This window comes from Phascolarctos cinereus, unplaced genomic scaffold (assembly GCF_003287225.1).
Source record: "Phascolarctos cinereus isolate Bilbo 61053 unplaced genomic scaffold, phaCin_HiC Scaffold_9;HRSCAF=440, whole genome shotgun sequence".
NCBI classification, from domain to species: domain Eukaryota; kingdom Metazoa; phylum Chordata; class Mammalia; order Diprotodontia; family Phascolarctidae; genus Phascolarctos; species Phascolarctos cinereus.
In genome coordinates, this window is record NW_027556402.1 from 158,792,253 (window position 1) to 158,820,136 (window position 27,884).

The 27,884-nt window shown below is 39.2% G+C and overlaps 1 protein-coding gene across 11 annotated transcripts in view; it reads right to left on the minus strand.

Annotated features, from left to right (window-relative positions):
- Positions 1-10,749: 10,749 nt before the first annotated feature.
- The window catches only part of TBC1D1 (TBC1 domain family member 1), a 302,344-nt gene continuing 285,209 nt past the window's right edge, over positions 10,750-27,884 (minus strand). For all 11 annotated transcript variants that reach the window (XM_078148318.1, XM_020991958.2, XM_020991934.2 and 8 more), the window contains 2 exons: positions 23,319-23,492; positions 10,750-12,878 (listed from right to left, as the gene is read on the minus strand). In XM_078148318.1, coding sequence (XP_078004444.1) covers positions 12,675-12,878; positions 23,319-23,492 — 378 coding nt within the window. In that variant the 3' untranslated portion in view covers positions 10,750-12,674. The remainder of the gene's footprint in view (positions 12,879-23,318; positions 23,493-27,884) is intronic.

Below are 27,884 nucleotides of genomic sequence, written 5' to 3' on the forward strand. Positions count from 1 at the left end.
TGTGTGCCTTTGCTCACACTATTCCATATACCTCGAGCAGCCTCCCCCAATTCTCCATCTCCATCTGTTGAAGTCTCTCCCGTCCTTCAAGACCCCAATTATTGGTACCCACTTCTTCATGAAGCCTTCTCTGACCTCCAGATATGTGATCTTCTCCTTCTCCTTCCTCAAATATCTCATGCTTGGGTCTCTCCTTTGCAGGCATCTCACTCTCCTTTATAACATGGTTGTTTCTGTGCAGATCTTTTCCCCCATTAAAGCACAAGTTCCTTGAGAATAACATCTGTCTCATCTGTGTTTGTGATTTCTACTACCTGTCAAAGTGCCTTGTACACAGCTCGTGCATAAGAAATGTTTCTTGAGTTGAATTAAGTACCGTGGAGGGCAGAGAGCTAACTGACCTATCATGAAATCGTTTCCCTGCCTCCTTCCTCTGGAGCCCCTCCTTTCCCAGCCTTTCCACTGAAAGCCCCCCCCCCCAAGCCAAGAAAAGAATGCCAACAATGCTCCCACAGCCTGGGCCCAAATGGATTTGTGAGTCAGCTCCACCCCACTGAAATAATTTAAGTAAATAACTCTGAGGAAATTGGAGCCTTTCTGGGTCATTGGGGGAAAATACAACACCCCCTAGCTATTGCCTAATTGCCCACTAACTGGCTAGGAGCAAAATTGTCCCAAGAGTAGAAATGAATCAAATGAACTTTAAAAAAAAGTTGAAGGGTGGAGTACAGACTGTCTTTTTCTGTCCAAGTCACACCCTGGCTCCATCTATTTACAGTTCTGAAATGCTGAGTGCAAACTGCCATGGTGATATGGAAGGTTCGCCAAATTAAAAAACAGCCAGACATAGGCCTGAGGGTATCACTTATGAGGCAGGAGGACAAGCAAAATGTCTATCTACCCGAGGGTCCAGCCTACAGTAGGCCTCACAAAGAAGAGATTGATTCTTTTTTTTCTTCTTTTTTTCAATTTAGCTCCATAAACAATTATTAATGCCTACTTGTGTGTAAGGTACTGTGCAAGGCTAAGGTGGATGGGGCCCAGCTGAAGAGGAAGTAACGAAGTTGGCAGAGGAGAGGGATTACTTTATATTTCTTTCATGATACCCAAGGTGCCAGTCTCATTTGTGAAATGAGGGTGTATTGGACCACATGACCTCTCTCATCTTCCTTCAGGTTCTAAATCTTCTGAAGTGAAGAAAAATATACTCAGGTATCACTTTATATAGAGGAACCAAGGGATTCTATCAGAAGGAGAGGTTTTTGCTAGGGTTAAGGGGAGAGTTTGTGCTCCCAAATCATATAGGGAAACGTTGGGGGAAAGGCAACAGATAGAGAAGATTCGGAAATATTTTCACGCAATATCCAGTCCAGATTGGAGTTTTCTGTTTCCAGGGAGGCCATTTCCCAGTAGTACACGATTCCAGACTGGACCCCCAAAAGGGGACCCTTGGTAGTGGTCCTGGATATCTCACTGCTTTCAAGCAGACCTCCCTTCAACTTTTTTTTTAAAGTTCACTTGATTCATTTATACTCTTGGGACAATTTTGCTCCTAGTCAGTTAGTGGGCAATTAGGCTATAACTAGGGGGTGTAAGTATCAAGCAATACTTACATCATTATTCATAAAACAAGAGATTGAAATAACTGACCAGAGAAGTGTCTTCCAGTTCTAAGTCCTCAGACTTTATGCTGGATGTGAGTCAGAAAGATCTTGGTTCAAATCCTGCCTCTGACCCTTACTAGCTGTGTGATGCTGGGGTGGTCATTTTCCCTCTCTTGGTTGCAGCTTCTTCATCTGTAAAATGAGGGTTAGATTTCATGGTCTTTAGAGATGATCTCTTCCATGTCCAGATTTGTGTCCCCATGATCCTTTTCTAGCTTTGTCATTGTTTGGCAATAGGCTGCCTGAGGCAAAGAAAGAAGGGAAAAGAAAGGAAGGAAAGACAGTATGGAGGAAAGGAAGTGGGTTGGGAAAAAATAGCAGAAGAGGAAAAGAAAGAATACAGGGGAAGCAAAGAATGTAGGATTCTTAAGAGTTTATTTTCTTTTTCATATTACAGCACTAAGTTGGACAATATTCCTTGGTTTCTAATGTGCCTGAAATATTTTTAGGCTTGTGGCATTTGAAGCCTACGGTGGCCCCCATATTTCGGTGATAAAGTTTCCAGATTAAATAACATTTTATGTTAGTGCTAGGAGAACCTGAATTGTTAGGCCTGGTTCCTTCAGTGACTAGGAAGGAACTCCCTGAGCAACGAGGTGTTCCTTGGGGACGTGAGATGAGGAGTTACACTCACCCTGTCAGGCCCTAGAGATGATTTGTACAGGGCAATATTTCCATATCTTTCCCCAGCCTTATCAGGAGATACTAAAATGGTAGAAGAGTTGCCTTTGTAACAGATGCCAGGTAGTTTTTGAGCTGTGGACATTTTAACTGGTTTAGCACATGCCAGGCAATCAAGCTGCTCTCTGTCTTGCTATAGCATTTGGGGTGTCAAGCTCTCTACTGAGTGTTGAATTTAATTAGGGAATTAGAAAAGATATAGAATCCTAGGTTTCAGTGGAAATTACGATTCCTGGCCTCGAGGAACTTGCCGAGGCCAGCCTGGACCTTAAGGGCCAGTGGGACATGTAGTAGCCTGGCAAGCCTCCTAGCCTCAGGCGCTACCAGCTGGCCTGGAACTGACCAAGGCTTAGGATCAACAGGGTCGGGGATACTCGAAGGTCCAGGGGCCCAGTCTAGCTACCCTCATTTTTGCAGGTTTGCTCTTGTTATGCAGATATACTCTCCAGGAAGCCACAATTTTCTAAAGAGAGTCTCCTGGGGGGAAAATAGTTCTCTTTCTCTTCCTGCTATGGTAAAAATCTGGAAAACCAGAACACTTGGGTTATAAACTATCCTGGTTACTGATATTTCTCTCAAGATGCCAAAAAATGCTTTTTGTTTCCGTTTGTTATTGATGCTAAGACATAGTTTTTCCTTGCTTGCTTGAGGTAAGCCAAGAATTTGGAACATAACAATATTAGAAGACTAAGGATCTTTCAGTTCCTCATTCTATAACATCATGTTTCCCTAAAGGTAGGTCCCAGTGCAGATCAGCTGCTTCTCTATAACTTATAATAATAACAATGATGATAGCTAGCATTTCTATAGAGTTTACTGTGGGTCAGGCACTGTGCTAAGTGCTTTATAATTATCATATTTGATTATCACAACCACCCTGGGAGGTAGGTGCTATATTGTACCCATTTTACAAATGAGGAAACTGAGGACATTCAGGTATTCCTCACTCCAGGTCCAGCACTCTATCCATGGAGACACTGAGAAGCTGAAGGATTTCCTTGGAGTCAGTATTTTTAGAGGCAGGACTTGCATTCACTATACATTGTCAAGCTGCCTCTTGGATTAAAAATTTAAAAATAAAATAACATTCCTAATATAAGATTTGTTATTATTGTGATTTACCTCTTTTTCTTAAAATTTAAGAATTTTTTAAAAACCTACTTATTTAAGGCTAGAAATGAAAGAAAATTTCCCGGGGCTGGTTGCTTTTCTCTTTCACACCCACTCACCACCCCTGCTTTGACTATTCATTGACATGTTTCAAGATGGCAATGTCATTTTTATCCAGTTTCTCATGAAGCCATGAACGTTCCCAGCTATTTCTGTAGTATCTTACTGCCTGACACTGATGGTTTTTATGTGGAGCCAGTTGTATTATGGCTGCTATGAAATATTTATTTTCTTAGATCAGCTTAAGCTGATAAGGCACATTCAAACCATTAAGTGCCTTATAACTCAAGATAATTTAGATAAGAGATGATTTTCCTGGCAAGATCAGATGGGTTGACTGCTTCACCCTGGACTGAGTTCTCAAGTTAAAGGAGTATAATCAGAAGGTGGTGCTCTGAAAGGTGGCATCAGAAATTTCCTATCTTCATCAGATAGATCCAGCACTGATATTTTTTTTCTTCTCTTCTACATGCTGTATGCAGTTAACCCAGTGAAACCAGTAAAGCCAGAACCCCACTCTAGAGAAAATCCACATTAACGGACATTTAATTCAACAGCCATTTAAATTTAAGATACATGCTGGGTTAGTTATTTTTGACAAAGCTTGACATTTTGTTGCACTGAGGCAACATTCTTTTTTTTTTTTTTGTTAGGCAGTTGGGGTTAACTGCTAAGTGTCAAGCCTTTGGTCTGAGGTCACATTTGAACTCAGATCCTCCTGACTTCAGGGCCAGTGCTCTATCCACTATGCCACCTAGCTGCCCCACGAAGGTAACATTCTTTTTTTTTTATATATAAATTTATTTATTTTCAGTTTTCAATATTTACTTCCACAAGATTTTGAGTTCCAAATTTTCACCCCGTCTCACCCCTCCTCCCACCCCAAGACGGCATGTATTCTGAATATCCTTTCCCCTGGTCTGTCCTCTCTTCTATCTCTTCCCCCCTTCTCTTATCTCCTTCCCGAAGGTAACATTCTTCATCAGCTCCTATCATATTATTTATATCTTTTCATGTGTTTATAACCTAACCTCAGGCTCTCACTTAGACTATAGTCCAGCTAAATTGGCCTTCACACGCAACAGTCTGTCTCCTGTATCTTTGCACTAGCCCGCCCCCATTTGTAGACTCCCTCCCTCCTCATCTTTGCTTCTTAGAATCCCTAATGTCCTTCAAGGTTCAACTCAAGTGTTACCTTCCATAGAAAGCCTTTCCTGAGCTCTTCCAAGTTGCCAGTGCCTCCTCCCCCTTCTAATTATCTTGCATTCATTTTGTTAAGAACTGTCTATATATATGCCATCTACCCCCAGCTAATTTGCAAACTTATTGAGGGTAGGAACTGTTTACCTTACTTACATGGTAAGGTAAATGTTCGAGGGCTGAGAGAGGCTCAGCAAAAACTTAGTAAAAATCTTTTAGCAAATGATGTAGGGAGAGCTAATGTTGGTGCTGAAGTATATCTCTCATCTTCATCACTTGCTGAACAGTCTGGGTGTGATGAGGCTGATATCTAAGTGACCACAGGGTACAAACGTTTTGCATCTGGAAATGCCTACTAGTATTATCTATCTAATGTCATTGTAGCTCTCTTGTGGTCAACCACCTGCCTACTTAGTGCTCTCCAACTTGTCAAAGGTAATTTCAGGTCGCTGCAGTGGAAGAGATCTGAAGGCTGGGGTCAGGTTAAGGAGGAATAGCAGAAAACAGGTTGGAAATAGATTTAGAATGAAGAGTTGAGACCAGAGTGATAGGAAACACAAGATAAGACCAAAAGAATTCGAGAGCTGGGAGAAGAGAATTTTTAAGAAGTGAAATGGCTTTGGTGTGTGCTATACCAATCCTGAAGTACTGGAGAGAGCACTGGATTGAGAACCAGGACCTGAATTCAAATCTTAGCTTTAACACTACTTTGGGGGCAGGGAAAGGGCTGGTGACGTGTATCACTTGCTGTCTATCCTCCACCTGGTAAATGCCATTTGCCCTGGACTCATTCTTAGGTAAGCCTCACTTCTACTTAGGGAATCAGGCTCCTCATTCTTTTTTATAGTGTTCAGCTCATTAACAAGTCCTCAACCTAGCATCACAGGGAGGGTTGCTAATTACAATAACAGTTTTGGCTTGAAAGTCTAAGGTATAGATTCCCAAAGTGGATGATACTGCCCTCTAGCCACCTCCAACAATGGGGGGGGGGCAGTAGCAGCCTCTGATACAATTGGGGAGTATTGAATAAAAATAAGGGGGTGTAGAAGCATAAGGAAAGAAGAGAAGAAAAATTTGAAAAACTGTATATGTTTCATTTGTTGTATAACAGAGTTAAAGTCATGGTGATTACATAATTTTCCAAATAAACACACAAAATGCAAGTTATAACCCATCAGTGGACAAGTCCTCCAACAGGTCTTGACAAGCAAGTGTTGGCAGGCAAGCCTGTTGCGCATTGTCATTAAGACCAGCATGCAACAGGGGGAATATGTGCATGGAACGACTTGTTTATAATATGATACTATATGGTTACATGACACAATATTGCATCATCAAAATTTCAAAGCAGGAAAAAACTCCAAAAATTTACAATAAATTACTAAATTTAAGATATGTCATCTTAAAAAATATATTTTATATTTTTTGAAATGATGCAAATTTTTAAAAATTATTAAGGAGTTAAAGAAAGTAGATGGGGGGACACTGAGTAATTTCTTTTGAAAAGGGGAGTAGGCCAAATAAGTTTGGGAACCTCTGATCAAAGGGGTCCCCTAAAAAGAGGAAAGAAAAAAAAGAAGAGACAGTAAGGTTGGCAACTTTGTGCAACTCTGCCTCCCTTAAATCCAATATATGTATGAGTCAACACATCACACTATGATGTCATTTATCCTCTTCTAAGACAAAGGAGAAACAATAGTAACCATCGTACTTCCAACCTGGGTGAGATAGGGAGACCCAGCATTTGTTAATTTATAAGACTATTTTTGTTTCACAGAAGGAATTTGTAGGCTCTCTTTTAGTATTTTTGCAATTTATATAAATTGGATTAGTTATTTTGACCTTTTGATAGAATTCACTTGTAAATCTGTCTCATGGTCCTAAGATTCTTTGGGAATTTATAGCTTGTTCAATTTCTGTTTTTAATTGGATTAAATTATCTATTTATTGTTGTCAATCCAAGTACTTTTATAAATACTCATCTGCTTCATTTGTCCATTTTGTTGCCACGTAATTGGCCAAACTCATTTCTAATATTTTCCCTTATTTCCTTTTCATTTCTTGTTAATTTTCCTTTTTGTCTTTTGGTACAGGCAATTAGATTTTGTTTTTCTGTTTTATCAGATTAGGTAACAATTTCATCTATTTGTTTAGTTTTTTAAAAAATAGTTCCTTATTTTATTTAACAATTTTTTTTTTCGCTGCCAAATTTGTTAAGCTCTCCTTTGATTTTCAGAGTTTCAATTTTGGTGATTGTTGGGCAATATTCGTTTATGATTTTTAAAATTTAGATGGGGGGGAGTTTGGTCATAGTTTTTGGGGAATCTAATGATTCTTTATCTTGGACCTGTTTCTCAGGTCAGTTGCTTTTGATGGTTATAGTCCTTGGTTTTTTTTCCCCCAAATCTTTTTATTTGGTCTAATATTTCTTATCTCATGGAGTCCTTGATTTCTTTTAGTTCATTCTAATTCTCAGGGAACGCATTGCTTATATTTTTCCAATTTCTATTCTAAATTATTTATTTTCCTCACAGAGCTATTATTTCACTTAATTTCCCCTCTATTTCCCCCACCCTCAGCCCCCAAGGTTCTGCTTGCAATTGTTGTGGAGCTGCTCCTTTCTTCCAGTTTTACCTTTGGGGCCTCTTTTGACCCTTAATATTTCTCCTTGGTATCCAGTGTTATCTTGTATTTGCTCACATCTCCAGTCTCCTTTCCCGGTTTGAGACCAGGACCAAGGTTCCCACCCCCTTCTCCACTCTTGGATGAGCTGTTCAAACTCTATTTGGTCCTGACCTCAATTTCCTAGGGTCCTTTCACTGTCTCCCATCTACCCTGGTGTATCTGGCCTTAGAGTGCTGGCAGGTTTGAAGACCCCCTTGATCATCCGTGATCAGAATCCTTTAGTCTTCTGGGCCTTCAAGTCAGAGTTCCCGGGCCACGCTGCAGGCATTCTGCTCTGTCTGCCACCGGCTCCCCTTCTTCCACCTCTACCCTGCCCCAACAAGGCAGAGGGCTACAGAATTCCAACCACTTTGGAGCTTTCCTGCTTGAGCCCTTGAGATTCCTGCTCCTCCAACCAGATTCTCCACTACTTAAGGATGGTAACTGTGCTCCTCATTCCACCCCCTACACTTCCAGCTTTTTATGTGTTGTTTCCCCCATTAGATAGTGAGCTCCTTGAGGGCAGGGACTGTCTTCTGCCTTTCTTTGTATCCCTGGTGCTTAGCATAGTGCCTAGCACATAGTAGGTTCTTAATATTTATTGACTCTGACTCTCCTTCCCACCCTCACTGTAGTTTCCAAGTGTTGTTTCATTTGTTTCCCGGGTGAGAGTGACCTACCAGCTGTCCTTTAGCGCAATATGGAGCTTACTACTGATTCTCTTTGGATTTTTTTTTTTTTGCTAGGCAAAGTGACTTGCCCAGAGTCACACAGCTAGTAAGTGTCAAGTGTCTGAGGCTAGATTTGAACTGAGGTCCTCCTGACTCCAGGGCCAGTGCTCTATCCACTATGCCACCTAGCTGTCCCTCTTTTTGGATTTCTTAACCATTATTTGATATGATGTTTTAGATCTTTGCTAGGGTATATATGTGGGGGAGAATTACATCTTTTCATGATAACACCTTGACTAGAATTCTAGCCATGCCTCTCTTAACACAATTCAAGATAAGCATTAGCCTTTTTTTAAGCTGCCACAGGACACGACTGACTCATTTACTGAGCTTGCAGTCCACTAAAACTTCCAGACCTTTTTCAAGCTTCTTGTTTTTCAGAAGAATCTTTTCCAAGATTCTTTGTTCAGAATTTAAAGTGGTTTCTTTGTGCCCGGAGTAAGACTTCGCATTTGTTCCTAAATTTCATCTTATAGATTCAGCCCAATTCTTTACCCCTTTGAGATCTTTTTGGATCCTGTCCATACTGTGTGTTAGCAATTGCTCAGCTTGGTGTCATGCGTTCGAGGTATCCGTAGGACTTACGGGGGAGGTGTAGAGCAGACAATTAGAGCTTTGGGACTGGGATTCAAAGGGGTGATTAAGGTTGGATATGGAAGCCACTGTCAGATGAAAACACAAAAAGTAGAGGGTCTTAGATATAACTTTGGGATACCTACACTTGAGGGCTAGGAGATGTATAATGAGCCAACAAAGGAGACCAAGAAGGAACAAGAAAATTTATCAAACAATTGGAACCAAAGGAAAATCTCTCTCTCTCTTACACACACACATACACACACACAGAGGCAGATTCAAATCCTAACATTGACCAATATTATCTACTGTAGCTACGAATGCCCTGGCCTCCCTGTTTCTATCCCCGGAACTGTTTCCAGAACGCCATCTTACATCATGCCTAGGTGGAAAGAACTTAAAAGCAAAGTGCTATTTTTTTCTATCTGTTAGAGGAGACTTAGCAGCAGAAATATAACCAAAGAGTTTAGGGGGATAAAAAGAAAATCAAGGAAAACAGGGAAGAAAATAACAAAAAAAGAATGAATAAAAATTGAGATATGTTAAGGTTTAGAACAAGAGAAAAGCAGCAATAGTTGGAATGATGAGGCTTTGAACCTGTAAGATTTAAAAAATTTAAAAAAAAACTATTTTCCTCTACCAGGAAGAATAGCACTTAAAAGTTGTATCAGATTGTCTGGGCTATTTGTAGTTGTCCTAAGAAATGGGCATTATCATTGTAAAATGAAGTGATTCATATGATTTCTACTTTTAATACATCCATACAACTCAGCTCCCCTCTACCTTACTCAACTATATAGTTTGCTAGGCACAGCATCACCAAGATCCTGACTAAGGGCAAGGATAGGTAATAGCACATTCAAAGACCGATGTGCATGGGTTGGGCAAAGTGTCTCTAAACTAGCCAACTCACCTGTATGTCAAAAGGTTTTTTGTCACATGAGCGGAACTTTCCACCATCACCACCTACCACTAATATCTGGAGATAGGAGGATGGGGCTGAGCTCCATGGGCTTTGAAGCCTAGACCACAGGAAAGTTAGTGCTTTTTTGTCAGTATTGACAATTGGAATCGCCAAAATAGGGTACCCTGGTGACAGGCGTGTGACAGGAAAATGTCTGAACCATGACTAAAATCACAGAGAGACCTGTAACAAAAACTTCTCAGCTTTTCTCCAGTTCTGATCATTTCCAGAAATGTCAGGAAAGAATTTTAAAAAAGGGAAAATCTTCCAGTGGGGAAACTGAAAAGTAAGTTATTTTAACAGAGCAGGAAGTTGGTCTGAACATCCTTTAAGGGCAGTTTTAGCATTAGGATTCTATGACTCTGTGTAATGATCTGATTTCCCCCAAGTATTACTGTCTATGATAGGGTTTTTGCAAAGCAAAGAAAGTCAAGTCAGTGAGAAAGCATAGCACAACTTGAAAATTCCAAACAAGCAGCACAGATCCTGTCAAAACTCAGTGCCCTCCAGATTCAACCACATGACTTACTAAAGACATTCTCCAGTTGTAAATCCTTAGGGCTACCTGTTACTGGAATTCAGGAAATAACCCCACATTTGGGTTTCTACTCCCAAACATGGATACGGATGAGGAAAGCAAGGAACTGGAAGCTTGTCTTTTATTTCCCCCAGAACATAACAGGCTTCTAATTTTTTTTTTAGCAGACTGAACAAATGAACTATAGTAGGAGACCCGAACATTCCCTGCCCTGCCTTTTGGGGTCAGGTGGATGCTTTAAATTCAGGGGTTTATGATGCTCACCCTCAGGTGTTTCCTATGATCCACTGATGCATCTAATCTTTTCTCCACCCCAATCTAAACACTGCAGAAATTATTACAAGTAGGGAGGGAGCTTGGGGGGGTGCAGGGGAGAGACAGAGAGGCAAGGGACAAGCTGAGGAGAGACAGGAAAGGGCAATATTTGAAATATTTTCACTCCTAATTCTGAAAGACTCCTTTGACCCCTGAGGAACTCTTATGGCATTCTGCTCCTGGGCTTAAAAATCCAAATTAAGACAACACAAAAAAAAAAACCCAAAAAACACACACGAACACTGGTTAGAATGGTTCACGGTTTTATTGTTTCTTTCACCTAAAGCCAATGTATTTGAGTAGTGGGGTATCAAAATGACTGGATATTACATTCAGATCATAAAATGAAAGATGGGGAAAGAAGCCCCCAATAGGAACAAACTCCTGGGTTTTCTCAGGAGGAGGAGAGCAGAAGGAACAAAACTTCTGTCTCTTACTGAAATGGCAGGTATGCAATATCTACAGTGAGTCCAAGCCTGCAACTCTTTTTTAATATCCCAGGGTTTTTTCTCTAAAGGTTCTTTCCCAGTTGACCCAAGGAGAGTCAGAAGGACTCCTCTCTGGCATAGGAGAGATGTGCTGTGCTTTCAAAATGTAAGGACCAAATATAAATTATATATACATTGAAACAAAAAAGGGAAGTGATTTAAACTTCCACTGTTCCCCCCCCCAACTTTTTTTTTTAGATAAGAGTCTTTGGGCGACCCTATGTGATATTAAAATAATCAAGTTTCCATGGGCATTTTTATCCTGAGAATTACTTCTGCAATGTGAAGGAGTCCCTTGCAACACAGAGACTAAGTTGAAAGGTGTACTTTAAGGAAGACATACATCTAATGTCATTTTATTTTGTTACATGGGGGTAAGGGGGAGAAGTAGTACAGGGCAGAGGAGACAGTATAGTATGGTGGCAAGTACGCTGAACTTGTAGTCAGGAGAATTCAATTTAAGTCCTGATTCTGAAGATTACTAGTTCTGTGACAATGGGCAAATCACTGAACTTTTCTGAGTCTCAGTTTCCTCATACTTAAAATGGGAATAACACTCATAATGTTAACTAACAGGACACTTATATGGGAAAGTATTTGAAGAACTATGTAAATGTTAAATTATTATTATAATAATTGTGGTATACTTAAAAGGCAATTGACTTCCCTATTATGTCTGAAAATATCTAAGAATACTGTTTTCCAAGGAATGGGACAGGCACAAATGCAGGGGCATTAGGCTGTATTACATGGTACAGCCATGCATAAATAAATTAATGACATTTTACAAAATGGAGATAAACCCACTACACAAAGCTGTCAATGTCAGACATCTGGCAAAGTCACAAGTATCTGGTAGAGTCTAAAATCATGTTATTTCCACGAAACAAAATCATCCTCTAGGTTGGTCAGCAGTACTAAAGGGATAGAGGATTAACAGTCAACAACAACAAAAACCCTTTAATAAAATATGTTTATAAAAAAAAAAAGACAACCTCTCCCCCCAAATATGAAAGGTTAACAATTAAACCTAAGATTCTGGAGTTTCACAAATGACCTCAGACAGCTCCAATAGCTGTCTGTCATTTACAACACGGATGAACAATGCCCCACATGTGCTCGGGAGAAGAGTCACCCCATGAGTGATGCCAAGGGTTGGACCACAGAAAACTACTTCCAGGGGCTGATCTACCATGATCCCCATCAAACGAAGCACCTCCATCCCGTCTTATTTTGGAAAAACCGCAGCATTTTGCATATTCTTTTGCATGTGGGGGTACTGAAATACAAGGCAGGAATACAATATAACATAAAAGTGCATTTATTCATATCAAAGGGCTATCTAAATCTTTAGAGTATAGTAACGGCATGGATGGGGATATAGAAGATTTAGGGACTAAGAAGAAAAAAAAAAAGTAATTGAATATCTCTCCTCCTCCCAACTTTTTAAAAAAATTGCATTTGTTTTAGGCAAGACTTCCCATGATAACAAAAGCAAGAGTTTCCTCCCTGAGAAACATGCTTCTCTCTACCACATCCAATTCCTTTGTCTGTCTCACTTGGCTAAGGCATGGACAATCGTGCAGATGGTGCGAAAGCCCTCATGGTGATGTTGACTAGGTAGTTTTTCCCTTGTCCCTTTTTTTGGGGGGAGCTCATCCAATCACTAAGGGTAGCAGGCCATTAGTTGTCTTCTGTGAGCTCTGGCTTGGCAAGACTAGGATCTCCATTCCCCAGCTCAGCTGCTTTCTTCCGTAGCTCCTCCACCGTCTGCAGAAGGGCCGATCTTTCCAGTTCTAAAGCCAAAGCTGTCTGTTTCAGCTTGTTCTCGTTGGCCATGAGAATCTCAATGGTGGCTTCAAGGCTTTGGATCTTCCCATTTGCCACCTGGAAGGTTAAGAAAAAGAACTTTTATCATCTGATGGAAGAGGACAGGGAAACTAAGTCCCCTAAGTCTTAGGGCCACATCACTGTGGTACCTAGAAACAGAGAGTGGCTGATGCTCTAGCCAACCAGGAAACTGGTTTGTGTGTGTAGCGTACGGAACACATGTTACTCTAACAGCTATCTATTTTTATTTTATTTATTTATTTAAATTAATTTATTTTATTTATCAACAATCACTTGCATATGCTTTTAAGTTTAAAATTTTTCTCCCCCTTCCTCCTCACCACCCTCCCCAAGACAGTGTGCATTCTGATATAGGCTACACACACACACACACACACACACACACACACATATTCTTATTAAACATATTTTCAGATTAGTAATGTTGTAAGTAAGAATTATGAACCAATAGGAGGAACCACCAGAAAGAGGAAACAAAACAACAGAAGAGAAAAAAAACCAGCAAATGATATGCTTCGATCTGCATTCAAATTCCATAGTTCTTTCTTTGGAGGCGGATAGCATTTTCCATCACGAGGCCTTTGGAGATGTCTTAGATCCTTGTATTGGTGGGAAAGGTTAAGCTTATCAATATTAGTCATCGCACAGTGTGGCTGTTGCTGTATACAACAGTTCCCTTGGTTCTGCTCACATCACTCAGCATCAGACCATACAAGTCTTTCCAGGTTTTTCTGAGGTCAGCCTGTTCATCATTTCTTATAGCACAATAGTATTCCATTACATTCATATCCTACAACTTGCTCAGCCATTCCCCAATTGATGGGCATCCCCTCAATTTCCAATTCTTTGCCAACACAAAAAGAACAGCTATCTATTTTTAGACCTGTCATCTACTTTCTGTTTTACTAAATTTATGGAGATGAAGAAGGTTTTGTATTCACACATTCAACAGCCGAAACGACTAGCTTTTCAACCATGGATCTCAATTACAGTAGCCCTTCATCCACTGGCTTTGTAATGAAATCAGATGTTTCACTTAAATGAATTTTCCAGAGGAATGAAGTTTACTCCTTTAAGTACACACATAAAAACAATCTAAATCATTTTTTATGGAAAACTTTCTAAATTGTGTTACACATCTCCTTACCTTAGAATCACAGATTCCTTCTGAAATAACCTTTTGCTGGATCATTTAGGACCATGATAACTTATCACATTGTGCTGAAGCCTCTATGCTGAGCAAATTCTGGCTGCTGGCTTTGATATGGTTATTCCCCCCTCCCTGATCCCATCCTCCTACTGATTTTCAGTTATCACATTAGCATTACTATTTTAAAAAATAAGTATTGTAAACTAGAAAATAATCAAATACATTCATTTCTATACATACAAACATCAGAAAACAGGTTCATATATTAAATTTATGTTTGTTTCCATAAATATTCTATGTATATTCTCTCTACATATATATTTCTATATATTCAAATATATTCATTTCTATATTCAAATATATGTGAAACCATGAATCTAGTACAATTCTAGAAAACATAAATTCAATTTAACATGGTACCATCATGGCCCTGCTTATATCTAGGTCCCCTTATGAACACATCCCTCCCTGTTCTCGTCTGTGTATTTGAAAAATGTCTTATTAAAGTCTTTTATTTTTTAATATCTTTTAATTTTTTTAAGGCAATTGGGGTTAAGTGATTTGTCTAGGGTCACATAGCTAGTAAGTGTCAAGTGTTTGGTCTGAGGCCAGATCTGAACTCAGGTCCTCCTGACTTTAGGGCCGGTGCTCTGTCCATTACGCCACCTAGCTGCCCCATCTTTTAATTTTTAAAAATCACATTTACTACATCTTCCCCTCCCAAATAAAGGCCTTGGTCAGTGAAGCAAAACAAATTTGTGCTGCATTGGCGATGTCTGAAAATGTACATCTCAGTCTGCACACAAGAAGAGGGAGGCATGTTTCATCACCAGACTTATGGAGTTTTGAATGGTCACTCTCCTGGTTCTATTCACTTCACTTTGCATTAGTTCATACAAGTGCTCCCCGATTTCTCTTGGATGATAATATACTGCTTACATTTATATGCCATAATTTCTTCAGCCTTTTCCCAACTGATGGTCACTAACTTGGTTTCCAACTCTGTACCCATTAAAAATATTTTTGGTACATTTGTATCCTTCGTCTATGTCTTTGATGTAGATGCCTAGTAGTAGCATCATTGGGTTAAAAGGTATGAAGAATTTGGTGACTGACTGTTTGGGTAAGGTCCCAAACCACTTTTCAGAATAGATAGACCACTTAAAAGCCCGCGCAACAGTGCATTAGTGTGTCTGTCTTTTCATATCCTCTCCAACAACTGCCATTTTCCTTTTCTGTCGTTTTACCAAACTTAAGGGTACGGGATAGAACATAATTTGTTTTAATTTGCTGTTACTAGTTTTTTATATGGTTATTGACTGCTTGAATTTCTTCCCTTGAGAACTGCTTCTTCACACCCTTTGGTTATTTATCTGTTGGGGAATGGCTCTTGTTCATACATATTTGTATCAATGCCCTATATATCTTGGCTATTAGACCTTTATCAGAGAACTATGATGCAAAGTATTTTCAAGTTAATTGTTTTCCTCCTAAGTCTAACTGCATTATTTATTTATACAAAAGTTTGCTTTTTCTTTCAATTTCATGGTGTGAAAGCTATCTCCTTGTATTCTCCTCAAATCTGTTTATTTTATGAACCTGTACATCTAGGTCATGTAATTATTTGGAATTTATTGTGGCATATCATGCGAGCTTTGATCTAAGCCTAATTTCTGCCAGACTGCAGTCATATTTTCCAGTTATTTTTGTCAAACTTATCTCAGTAGTTGGTGTCCTTCAGTTTATTAAACACTATGCTGCTATGGTTTAATTGCTTCTGGATCTGTACCTAATCTGTTCCACTTATCAACTTATCTTTTTCTAAGAAGTACCAAATGATTTATACTTAAGAGTTTTGTAGTATACTTTGAGATCTGATGTTGCTAGACCCCCTTCCTTCCCACTTTCCCCCCATTACATCCTTTGAGATTCTTGAAATTTTGTTCTTCTAGACTAATTCTGTTATGGTTTGGTCTAGTTCTATAAAGCAATTCTTTGGCAGCTTGGTATGTTACCGAATCTGTAAATTAATTTAGTTAATAGAATCATTTCAGTTATATCAGAACATTTCAGCCATAAGCAATTAATTCCTCTCCAGTTATTAAATCTTCCTTTACTTCTGTAATGTTTTGTAATTGTATTAATATAATTCCCATATGTGTCTTAGCAAGCGGACTCCCAGATTTTTTTATACAATCTGTAGTAAATTTCAATTAATCCCCCCCACTTTCTGTTAGGTTTTACTGATAATGTACAGAAAGGCTAACAATATTTGTGAGTTTATTTTATGTTCTGCTTTGTTACTGAAGTTATTTCCATTAATTTTTATTTGAATCTCTAGAGTTTTCTAAACTATAATAATCTGCAAAAGCACAATTCTGCTTCTTCTTTGCCTGGACTTATTTGCATAATTTATTTTTCTTGTCTTGTTATAGAGAGACTTTCTAGAACGGGGACACTGGATATAAATTGTTCTACCTCTGATCTTACCATAAAGGCCTCTAATGATTTCCAATTACAGATAATGGTAACTCCTGGTTTTAGATACTGTTTAACCTATTAACAAAAGGACCGCTTATTATTCTGCTTTCTGGTATTTTTAATATAAAAATGATGAAGCTTCTTTGTTGAACTATTGATAAAACTGTATAACTTTAATTTTTTTGTTACTACTATAGTCTATTATGCTTACAGTTTTCCTAATATTGACCTAATCCTGTGATCCTAACATAAATAAAAGTTGGTCAGAATATATATTCTTTTTAATATCCTATGTTAACCTCTAAGTTCATATTTAATTTAATATTTTTGTATCAATACTCATTAGAGAGAGGGAGTTATAATTTTCTTTCTCTGACTTATCTCCCTAGGTTAGTTATTAAGATGCCGTTTGTCTCATAGAAGGAAACATCAACATTCTTCTTATTACACATTGTCGTATTTGATCATCACTCAATAAACATTTATTGACTCCTACGTGCCAGGCACTGTGTTAGCCACTGAGCACACACAGACAATAATGAAAATAGTGTCTGCCCTAAAAGAGCTTATGTTCTATTGAAGAAAAGAGCATATACAGTATGTACAAAGTGAATATAAGGCTGAAAGGTAATTTGAGGGGCAAGGGTTTGAAGGGAATTTGTAAAAGGTCTCATAGCAATACTGAGAGGCAAGTAGGAAAGGCAGGAAGAATTATTCCCTTTTTACAAATGAGGAAACTGAAGCTAAGATTAGTTAAATAATTAAGGTCAATTGAAAGAAAAATATATACTTATACAATAACAGCATTTTAAATGAAAAGCTTGAAAAGAACTCTAATCAATGAAATGACCAACAATGATTTCAGAAGATGGATGATGAAGCATTCTCCTGCTCTTCAGAGAGGTGATGGCCCCAAGATGCAAAATGAGGTAGACATTTTCATGAGAATTTATTTTATTATGTGTATTTGTTACAATTTTTTCCCCCCAATTTGAGAATGAGTGAGGAAAAGGAATGGGGAGGTGATCAAAAGAGCTACTTAGAAAAGAAAGAAAAGAAAAAGAAAAGGATACAGAAACATTTTTTTAAATACACGGAAAAGAACAAAAAGTAGACTAGAAGGAAACAAAGAGAAGTCAACACAGCTCTGAAAAAGATGTTAAGTTTATTATCTACTTACAAGAAAGAGCAAACTGAATAACAGACTCACAGTCTCATATACCATGTTTTTCTGTTCTACTCTGTATATTAACTGTTTTATTTGGTGTTACGTTCAGAATAAAAAAATTAACAATTTTTTAAAAATATGTTTGAAATGAGGACTGAGGGGCTTTTCCTACAAGTAAAATACCCAGGATTTTCTAAACAACTATTCAGAAAACTTTTTCACCTATTCTTGGTTCCCAGGTATGTTTTGTGCTGTTGAGATTGTCAGGTTAAGTCAAACATGTCTCTACTTCTTCAAAAATCAATCTAGAACTTTAAGCCTTCATTCTACATGGCAGACCTACTTCTCTTTAGCCCTGGACAAGCGAAACTGCTCCTAAGTAATACTGGAAACACAACTCATTAAATTAACTGTAGGTGGTTACTAAAGTTTAGATGGTTGTACTGATTAATGTTTAACATTTTCAATAAAATAATTAATTTTTAAAAAGTCAATCAAGCTTTCTAGACTTTCAGTTTCTCATATATAAAATGAGGTGATTGGATTTAGTTAAGGCCCCCTTTCACCTCTAAACCTGTGATCCTATGTGTTTAAATTTACTGTTAAATTTTACCACATCAAGTTTGGCTCACTGTTCTAGCCTGAGGATCTTTTTGGATTCTGACTTTGCTATGTGTGCTCTTGATCTGTGAGTACTGAGCCACACACCTTTTTGATAAGCATGGCATCTTATGAGAGGGCCAGCATCTCCCTGACACACATTCTTCCCACCCCCAACAGGGAGAAACTCTATCTTAAAGAAGGCAAAGTTGCCCCTAGGACCTGACTGGCCGTGGTTTCCCTAACACAGTTTCCTGGTCATCTAGGGGCATAAAAAAGTCCCAGCACACTGGTGGGTGCCCAAGACCATGAAAGTTACTTTCCCCTGTCCTTTTCACCAGACACATTTCCATCCAGACGGAGACAAGGGGGATCACTTCCAGAAAAGCTAAGTACCACTGTACCCTGTTTTCTAGAGCTGAGGCCCAAGAAGCAGACTGTGCCCTGAGCTTGACATAACAACAATCCTTTGGATGATCTCATCTGGCAAAATCACATAATTATTGTATTGCATTGACCAGCACCAGGTGTCCACTGAGCTCAGACACGTTCTGGTCATGATGTCCTACTATCAATCAAACTTGTCACATTTCACTGTTACCCCTCATTGCCAGGGCTACAGCTCACTGCACAACCACTGGTATAAGTTTTGAGATCTCCCCAATGCCTTGGGTCCCCCCCACTAGGGGTGGAGCCCTAGCACCTGTGTGTAAATCTCCCCCTTGCTTGTAAGCTGTTGCCTTCACTTTGATATTAAACTCCTGTTTGATTCCTGACTCTCCTGTCTCCAGCCTGCTCTGTTTGGCTCTGGAGACCTACAGGTAAGAGGCCGGTTTGGTCTGGTTGACAGTGGGTATCCTTGCTGTGTTAAGGCAAAGGAAACCTCCTTACGTTAAATGGTCAATGACTTGTGAATGCCTCAGTTTATCCCAACATCAAACCTGAACTTAGAGGATGCTGGTGTTAGAGCCATGCCTCCAACATCAACTAAGGTCTTACTGAAGTCTTTGATGAACATACTAAATAGCACACACATGGCCTAGGACAAGTCCCAAGGACAAGGGCATGACACTGGAGACTTTCTTTCAGACTGATATTAAGCTATTGGGTGGGATTATTCAACCAGCTCCAAATCAATGTGTCTATGTGCTTGTTAAGCTAACCCACATCTCTACATTTTTTCCTACACATATAGGATGAGGGACTATTCTAAATTCTCAGCTAAAATCTAAGTCAATTATTTCTACAGTATTCCCCTGACTTAATAAGTCTATCAAAGGAGGAAACAAGGTGAATATGGCATAATCTATTTTTGATGAAGTCATACTGGCTCTTTTGGGTTACTGCTTCCTTTCTATATGCTCACTAACCATTCCTTTCATAACACTTTTTAGAATTTTGCTGGGTATCCAAGTCAAATTCTCTGGCCTACCGTCTGCACTTTCCCACTGCACCTACCCTGCTCCTCATAATGTTTCAAAGGTTTGAAATTTGATAACTGGCTCAGCAAACACACCCAACAATTCCTTTCATGCTCTGGATTGTGGTTTGTTTGGGACTAGTGATTTGAATTGCCCAAGAGCATCTAGGTAAATTACCTGTTATTATATTCTTCTTTAACTTGGGTTTCATCTACTTATTAGCCGTTTTTTTGTTTTGCCCTTTCTAGTCTCCTTGGAAGAGAAAATCAAGGCCAAATAAAAGCTGAGTGGTTCCGCCTTTTCCCTACCACCTAGTATCGTTTTCCCATTCACCCCAAGCATTAATAGTGATGTTATCAGGCAGAGGTTGCTTATGTTTGGCATGTGGTTAAAAAAAACCAAACCCAACACACTGTAATATGTTGACACCTGACTCATTCTTTAAAGACTTTCCACGATTCCAGCCCACAATGACACATCTCTGAGTTCATTAGAGCACTTACAATTTGCTGTGCACAATTCAGCAATTAATTGTACCATGTCTTGTTGGGCATGTACGTCTTATTTTTTCAGACTATGCTAGTTGAGGATAGGGACCACGATACCTATCTCATGCTTCTCTGGAAGGCCTACCTAGCAGTGTTAGGCACACAGTGGGCTCTTAGTAATTACTTGCTGGCTGACCAATAGGATAAATTGAAGTGTCTCAATGGCCAAATCAACATCATTAACAGTACCTACTAAAAAAAATGGCCTCATATATGGTACTATAAAAACCAAGAGAAATGATAAAATCTCTGGCCCTAGTAATTTACATTCTAAAACTAGCTTTAGAAAATAAACAGCCATCCATTACACGGATGGATAAAAATGCAGCAAATAAACTACTTAAATTCTTACTGAATACCTACTGTATTAGCCATTATGAAGATTGTAAAAGAAATGGAACACACGATCCTTTAAGAGCTTAATCACCTCTTGCCTGGGCTATTGCAACAGCCTCTCCCAAGTTCTCCCCATCTCTGAGCCCTTCCCCATCCTGCGTGCCAAACACGATATTCCTAAAGCATAGCAGTGCCCTGTTCACAACCTTACTCAATAAACAGCACTGCTTCCCTATTTCTTCCAGTCCGTATTTGTCACTGAAAGCCATTACTCCCTTTTGTGCTTTGCACAGTACAGTCAACAGGGAGTTCTTCCGGTTTCTCCCATATCACATTCCATCTTCTCTCTCAGTGCTTTGCACACAAGCTGTTTCCCATGCCTGGAATTTACTCCCTCTTCACCTCTGCCTCTTGGAATCTCTGGTGACTTTCAAAACGAAACCCAAGGGCCACTTCCTACAAAAGGTTTCTTTCCTGATCCCCCCAGCTTCTAGCGCTTCCCATTCCCTGATGTGTGTGTACATGTTTACCCCAATAATCAATCCTTCAGGAAAGGCACTGTCTTTTTTCTCACTGTATCTCAGTGCCTGACATAAAGTGGATACTTCATAAATGCTTGCTAATTGACTGAGAGTACAATATACACACACATATATGAAGAAACAGAGAGTACTGGTCAAGAGACTAGGTGTCTAGTTCCAGGTCTGCCATGAAGCAGCAGTATCTTTTTGCACCTCAGTGTCTCCCTCTACAAAATCAGGGTTTTGGACAAGACAATGTCCAGTACTTAGCCCAGTGCTGGGCACACAGTAGGAGCTTAATAAATGCTTATTGCTGATGGCTTTCTTTTAGCTCTAAGGTTCTATGGCTTACATGGATATTAACTAGACTTCACACTAACTAACAATGCATACATAGGTGTGCTTTCTCTAGTTAGCTAAAAAAAAAAAACCCAAAACACTACAGAAAAATGCTGTTGTCCCTGCTCACGACTTAGTGTCTAAGTCTTTCCTGCGAAAGGTGCCAATCTGAGCTTTTCCGAATTGCCACCCTCACAGAAGGATTACCAACATTTACCTGACACCCTGGCCACAGGAAACTTTGCCAAATAAAACTAACCTAGGAGCCGAAATGCTTATTTCAGTTCTAGATGTTTGTTTTGTTAAAAATGGGTCCATGATACCATACCGTAGCAAAATAAATGTTTGTTTTGGGTTCATCTGATACTGCCACCCTAAATGCACACAGACTCACAGGCTAGCTCCTACTCTTGATCCTAAATTCCCCATGAGGGAATAGGACTTTATCACTAGAGTCCAGGAGCTCTGATGATACTTCAGCAGCCCTAAGTATTTATAGGAGTTTCTATGCAGTCATAATAGCTCAATGTTTCAAAAATAGATGAATTAAAGGAATTTGTCTTAGAATGTGCCCTAAGAAATATTTTTAAATTTGTCCTTGATCTTCCACCCAAAAAACCCCCCCAAAACCACCAACTGGTATAGATATGGCCAGTATTTGAACTTTGCTTGAAAGGGGTGGTCTTCACAGTACATTTGTTTTTTTAATTTTTTGAGACAACTGCAACATCAGGTCCTCTGTTATCACTGATAAATAAGTATCAGCCAAAAGACTAACTGTTATGATTGGAATTATAAAGATCTTGAATAAGACTACTAATTTATTTCATATACACTGTCAAATTATGAAAAATGTCTCCCAGTGGACTAAAGATAAAGATGTTTTTCCCATAAAAAGGTTTTCACTGATGTTGAAAACCCTTTATATAATATTAATACCTCCAAACATTTGCACAGAATTTTATACTTCTTCCTTGTGTTTTTACAGACATTATCTTATTTGATCTTCACAAGAATCCTGAAAGGTAACTAGGATGGCACTATCACCCTCATTTTACAGAAGAAGAAACTGAGAGATTAAGTGCTTTGTCCAAAAGCACAGAACAAGTCATAGCAGAGCTATGACTACAATTCTATGCCAATATACTAGACTCTTTCCAAAATGTATATTCAATTAAAAAAAAAAACATTTATTAAGTATCAACTGTGTGCAGAACACTCTGCAAGGAATTTTGATAAAACAGTTCCAATACTTATGCAGTTTACAGATTAGTATGAAGGATAAGGCACATGTACAGGTAACTATGAAGCATATAACAATTACACATGATAAGTGCATCAGATAGGTACAAGATAAAGTACTATGTGAGGTCCAAGGAGAAAAAACTCTCAAACATTTTCAATTTTTATTTGTGTTTACCTTTATGTGTCATGGCCAATGGTATGTGATTAGAATGGAAGCTTCTAAAATCCTAAGGATCAATATATGTCCCAATTAAATCAGAAATATTTAGTAAGTACCTATTATGCAGTCAACCAAACCTTTTGTATCTTCTTTAGCTGCACCTAAGAATGAAGAGCTATGAGATTTACACCTGGCTGAGTGGATTGGCTCCATTCTGTGTCTCTCAAGAAGCTGATGTTTTCTCCCAGGTTGCTTTGGTGTGGTTCTCAGAATCTGCTAGCAAGTACCTCTTCAGTGGGATATCCCTTCTAAGGCTTGGTTTATCTCTGCATGATTCTGGGAAGGGTAACTGTGGAAAGTGCCAAGTTTGGGGACACTCTGGCCTGAGCACAGAGCAGAGGGCCAACCAACCTTAATGCTGCATAGACTGTTACACAAATCACTTGCTCCACAGACAAGGGTGAACAATCATGGGCTCTTTGGGCAGAAAGCTTTGCCTCCTCTTACCTGCAGTTCTTCTAAGAGGTCAAGATTCTGTTTACGCAAGCTGCTGTTAGTCTTTTCTAACTTATCCATTCTTTGGTTGTCACTGAGTGGAGATGAATCAATGAGCTCATCCTGCAGCACATGGTATTCAACTTCATAAGCTTGTAACTGCTTGGAGATGTCCATCTCAAACACCTGTTGCATACAGAAATGGAGTCAGACTGGGAACCACACGTGACTTCTTTGAACCAGCATTTACGAAGCACCTACTGCATAACTATTCCAAGAGGATAGGCATTATGCTTTATTTAAGCTTTGGATCTCCCCTCACCACCACTTTCTCCTCTCTTCCCACCTCCACCTCCAACTTTCCCCTCCCTTTCATCCTCCCCCACCCCACCTCCCCACCCAGTGCCACACTTGTGAACACAAATTTGACACCTTCATTAAGTGTTTGTGGAATGAATGAATGCATGTATAGCTTTGTGCCAGGCCCTATAGGGGATACTAAAGACAGCCATGCTTTCTATCCCTGAAGAACTTAACCATTTGGGTTAGCTACCCTGAAGCTCTATGAGAAGACACAATTATACATTAAATAACTAGAGAGTAATTTTAAGGCAACATACAATCAAATAAGAGATAGGCTCATGTTTCCATCACCAATTATCTAACAGACAAAACCTTTCTCAAACTTTGCTAAAGAATCATTTCTCTACCAAGTAGAATTATACTTTTAGAGCCTGAAAAGGCAGGCTAGTTTCTTTCCTCTCCAAGTCTGTCCCCTAAAATGCTACCACAATGGGTTTTTTAAAAAATGACCCATGCCCCCATTCACACTGTTACTGGGTCAAAGTTTAATTATAGTCCATCATCAGGAAAATAGCTATGTGATAGAAGTGTTTACTGAAAGACTCTCCTTGGACCAAAAAAATAAAAATGCAGAAATGGACACAGAACCCAAATGTCACCCACATAGATGAGTGAATGAGAAACAAAGCATGAGTTGTCCTCCTTCCCATAATAGTAATAATGATGGAAAAAACCACACATTAGAAAAATAACCCTAAAGCACAGAAGTGAATCAGTTGCTCATTGTTTGGTCTCTCTTAAAAGACAGTGTGACTTGGTAGAGAGAATACTGAAGGGGCTCAGGAGACTCTGAGTGTACTGCTGCCTAGGCTATTTTTTTCCTCCCTTCATTGTTTCCATGAAAATAATAACGTAGTGGCCTCTCCTAGAACAGTTAAGTGATGGCTTAAATGCATTTGTAGTTTGAGATTTCAATTAAACTTGGTCTTCTATGAGGGGTCCCAGTATGTTACTCGGAAAGTGAATTTACAGAGTAAAGTTAAGATTAAAACAGAAATACTCAACCACAATGCTATCCTTTCCCGAATGCCACAACTTTAATATGGTCACATCAATGAGAACATGTTTTAATCCCTTTGAAGCCACTTCAGAATTTAAAGAAATAAAATATCGAAGAATTTAATTCCACCTTCCTATACCAGTAACTATGTTTTCTCCTCCTTGAGATGAACTCTTTCCTTCCTGGTTTTCAATTAGGGAAATTACATAAATAAAGCAAATTGAGTTTGGCATATAAATATTTACTGATATATACATTGCAGAAAAGAACTAAAATACATGATACTGGTGTAGTATTTTAGTTTTCAAAGAATGTTCGCGTACATCATCTTATTTTGTCCTCACAACTCTAAAGTAGGTATGGATTATTATTAGCCCTGTTTTACAGATGAGGAAAATGAGTCTCAGAGAGGTTAAGTGATTTGCCTACTATTCCAAGGAGAGTAAGCTGGAACAAAAACCCTGTCCTCCAACTCACAGGCCACCAATCTTACCCCCACACCACAGCTGTCTTTCATTTTTACAGTAGATGACAATTTTGCCTCCATAGATAATTTAATTTAAGTCAACAAGTATGCCCTCAGGGACAAGGAACCTAAATGCCTGAGAATCTAATTTGCTATTTTAACATAACAAAAAGCAACTAATGGATCCCAGCTCAGAACAAAATTATTTAAATAGTTTCAAAACATTCATGTATGCCTCACTTTAAGACAACCCAATGTTCAAGAATCAGACCACACAAAACCGATGACCTTGGGTAACTTATTTCAGTGTATTTGGAATCAAGGGGTCTAGGTTAAAAGCCTATATCTGCCACTAACTACTTGTGAAACGTGGGATAAATCACTCAAACCTCTCTAGGTCTCAGTTTCCTCATCTCTAAAATGGGGGGGTGCGCGCCGCGGGTGCGGAGTAAAAGCAGTGACTTGCTTGAGCTCTCCCCCAAACCCCTCCAAATACTCATAAAAAATGGCTCTAAACAAATTCTGAAGCAGCAGAACCCACAAAAAGACAGAGTGAAACAGATTTCTAGCCCAAGACAACCTGGAAGATTGATCAGAAAGGTGTATCTTGCTGGGCTGGGAGCCCAGTGCAGCGTGGTGTGGGGGCGCAAGCCACAGCAAACCTGGAGCAGGCCTCAGAGGACTGAATCATGGGCAGCTGTGGAGGTTTCCAGACTCCTCAATCCACCAATGCCAAAGACAACTTAGAAGGTCAGTGGGAAAAGTCTGTTTCTGCGGTGCTGAGACAGGAAGGTGGGGTTTCAGCTCCATTCCCCAAGGGCATGGCGGGGGGGGGGACGCGCAGCTGCTTCCACTTCCAGACACAGAATCCAGTGGCTGATCAGAGAGGGACTGCAGGGATCTCTTTGCCAGTGCTGAGGCAGGAATCTCTTGCTTTGCCCATGCTTGGATCTGGGTCACAGTTCTGGGCAGTAGTCCTGGGGTGAGGAGGAATGCTGGTGTGGAGGAGCTGGTAGTGGCTGTGGAGAGGAACCCCCTCCTCACAGTTACAGGACAGAAAGCAGTACTTGTGGTCACAGGCCAGGAAAGGAGTAAACACCTCACCCATTATCATACCACCTTGGAAGAACTGAAAATTTACAGAACCCTACAATTATCTCTGAAAACAGATGCATAAACCCCTGAAGCTTGGGGCAGTACATTCTCCACATTGGAAGCAGATTCATACCTTAAAAAAGAGTTTAAAACTCAAGTAATTGGCTGGGATCATGAGCAAGCAGCGCAAAAAGAGTCAGGCTATATTATCTTACTTTGGTGAAAAAGAAGATCAAAATACACAACCAGAAGAAGACAGTAAAGTCAAAGCTCCTACATCCAAAGCCTCCAAGAAAAATATGAATCAGTCCCAGGCCTTGGAAGAGCTCAAAAGGGATTTTGAGAAGCAAGTAAGGGAAGTAGAGGAAAAACTGGGAAGAGAAATGAGAGTGATGCAAGAAAATCATGAAAACCAAGTCAACAGCTTGCTAAAGGAGACCCAGAAAAGTACTGAAGAAAATAACACCTTAAAAAATAGCCTAACCCAAATGGCAAAAGAGGTCCAAAAAGCCAATGAGGAGAAAATGCCCTAAAAAGAAAAATTGGCCAAATGGAAAAGGAAGTCCAAAAGCTTACTGAAGAAAATACTTCCTTAAAAATTAGAATAGAGCAATTGGAAGATAGTGACTTTATGAGAAATCAAGACACTGTAAAACAAATCCAAAAGAATGAAAAATTAGAAAACAATGTGGAATATCTCATTGGAAAAACAACTGACCTGGAAAATAGATCCAGGAGAGAGAATTTAAAAATTATTGGACTATCTGAAAGCCATGATCAAAAAAAGAGCCTAGACATCATCTTTCAAGAAATTATCAAGGAAAACTGCCCTGATATTTAGAACCAGAGGGCAAAATAGAAATTGAAAGAATCCACAGATCTCCTCCTGAAAGAGATCCCCAAAGGAAAACTCCTAGGAATATTAGCCAAATTCCAGAGTTCCCAGGTCAAGGAGAAAATATTACAAGCTGCCAGAAGGAAACAATTCAAGTACTGTGGAAACACAATCAGGATAACACAAGATTTAGCAGCTTCTACATTAAAGGACCAGGGCATGGAATATAATATTCCAGGAGGGCAAAGGAGATAGGATTACAACCAAGAATCACCTACCCAGCAAAACTGAGTATAATCCTTCAGGGGAAAAATGGTCATTCAGTGAAATAGAGGACTTTCAAGCATTCTGATGAAAAGACCAGAGCTGAATAGAAAATTTGACTTTCAAATACAGGACTCAAGTGGAACATGAAGAGGTAAACAGGAAAGAGAAATCATAAGAGACTTATTAAGATTGAACTGTTTACATTCCTGCATGGAAAGATGATATTTATAACTCATGAGACCTTTGTCAGTATTAGGGTAGTTGAAGGGAAAAAAATCATATGTATGTATATATAGATAGATATATAGAGGGCGGGCATAGGGTGAGTTGAAGATTAAGGGGTCATATCTGGAGAATAAATTAAGGGATGAGAGAGGATTATACTCAGAGAAGAAGAAAGGGAGAGGTAGAATGGGGTAAATTATCTCACAAAAAAAAACAGAAAAGAAAAGTCTCTTACAGTGGAGGGGAAACGGGGAAGGTGAGAGAATGAATGAATCTTATTCTCATAGGATTTGGCTTAAGGAGGGAATAACACATTCAATTGGGTAT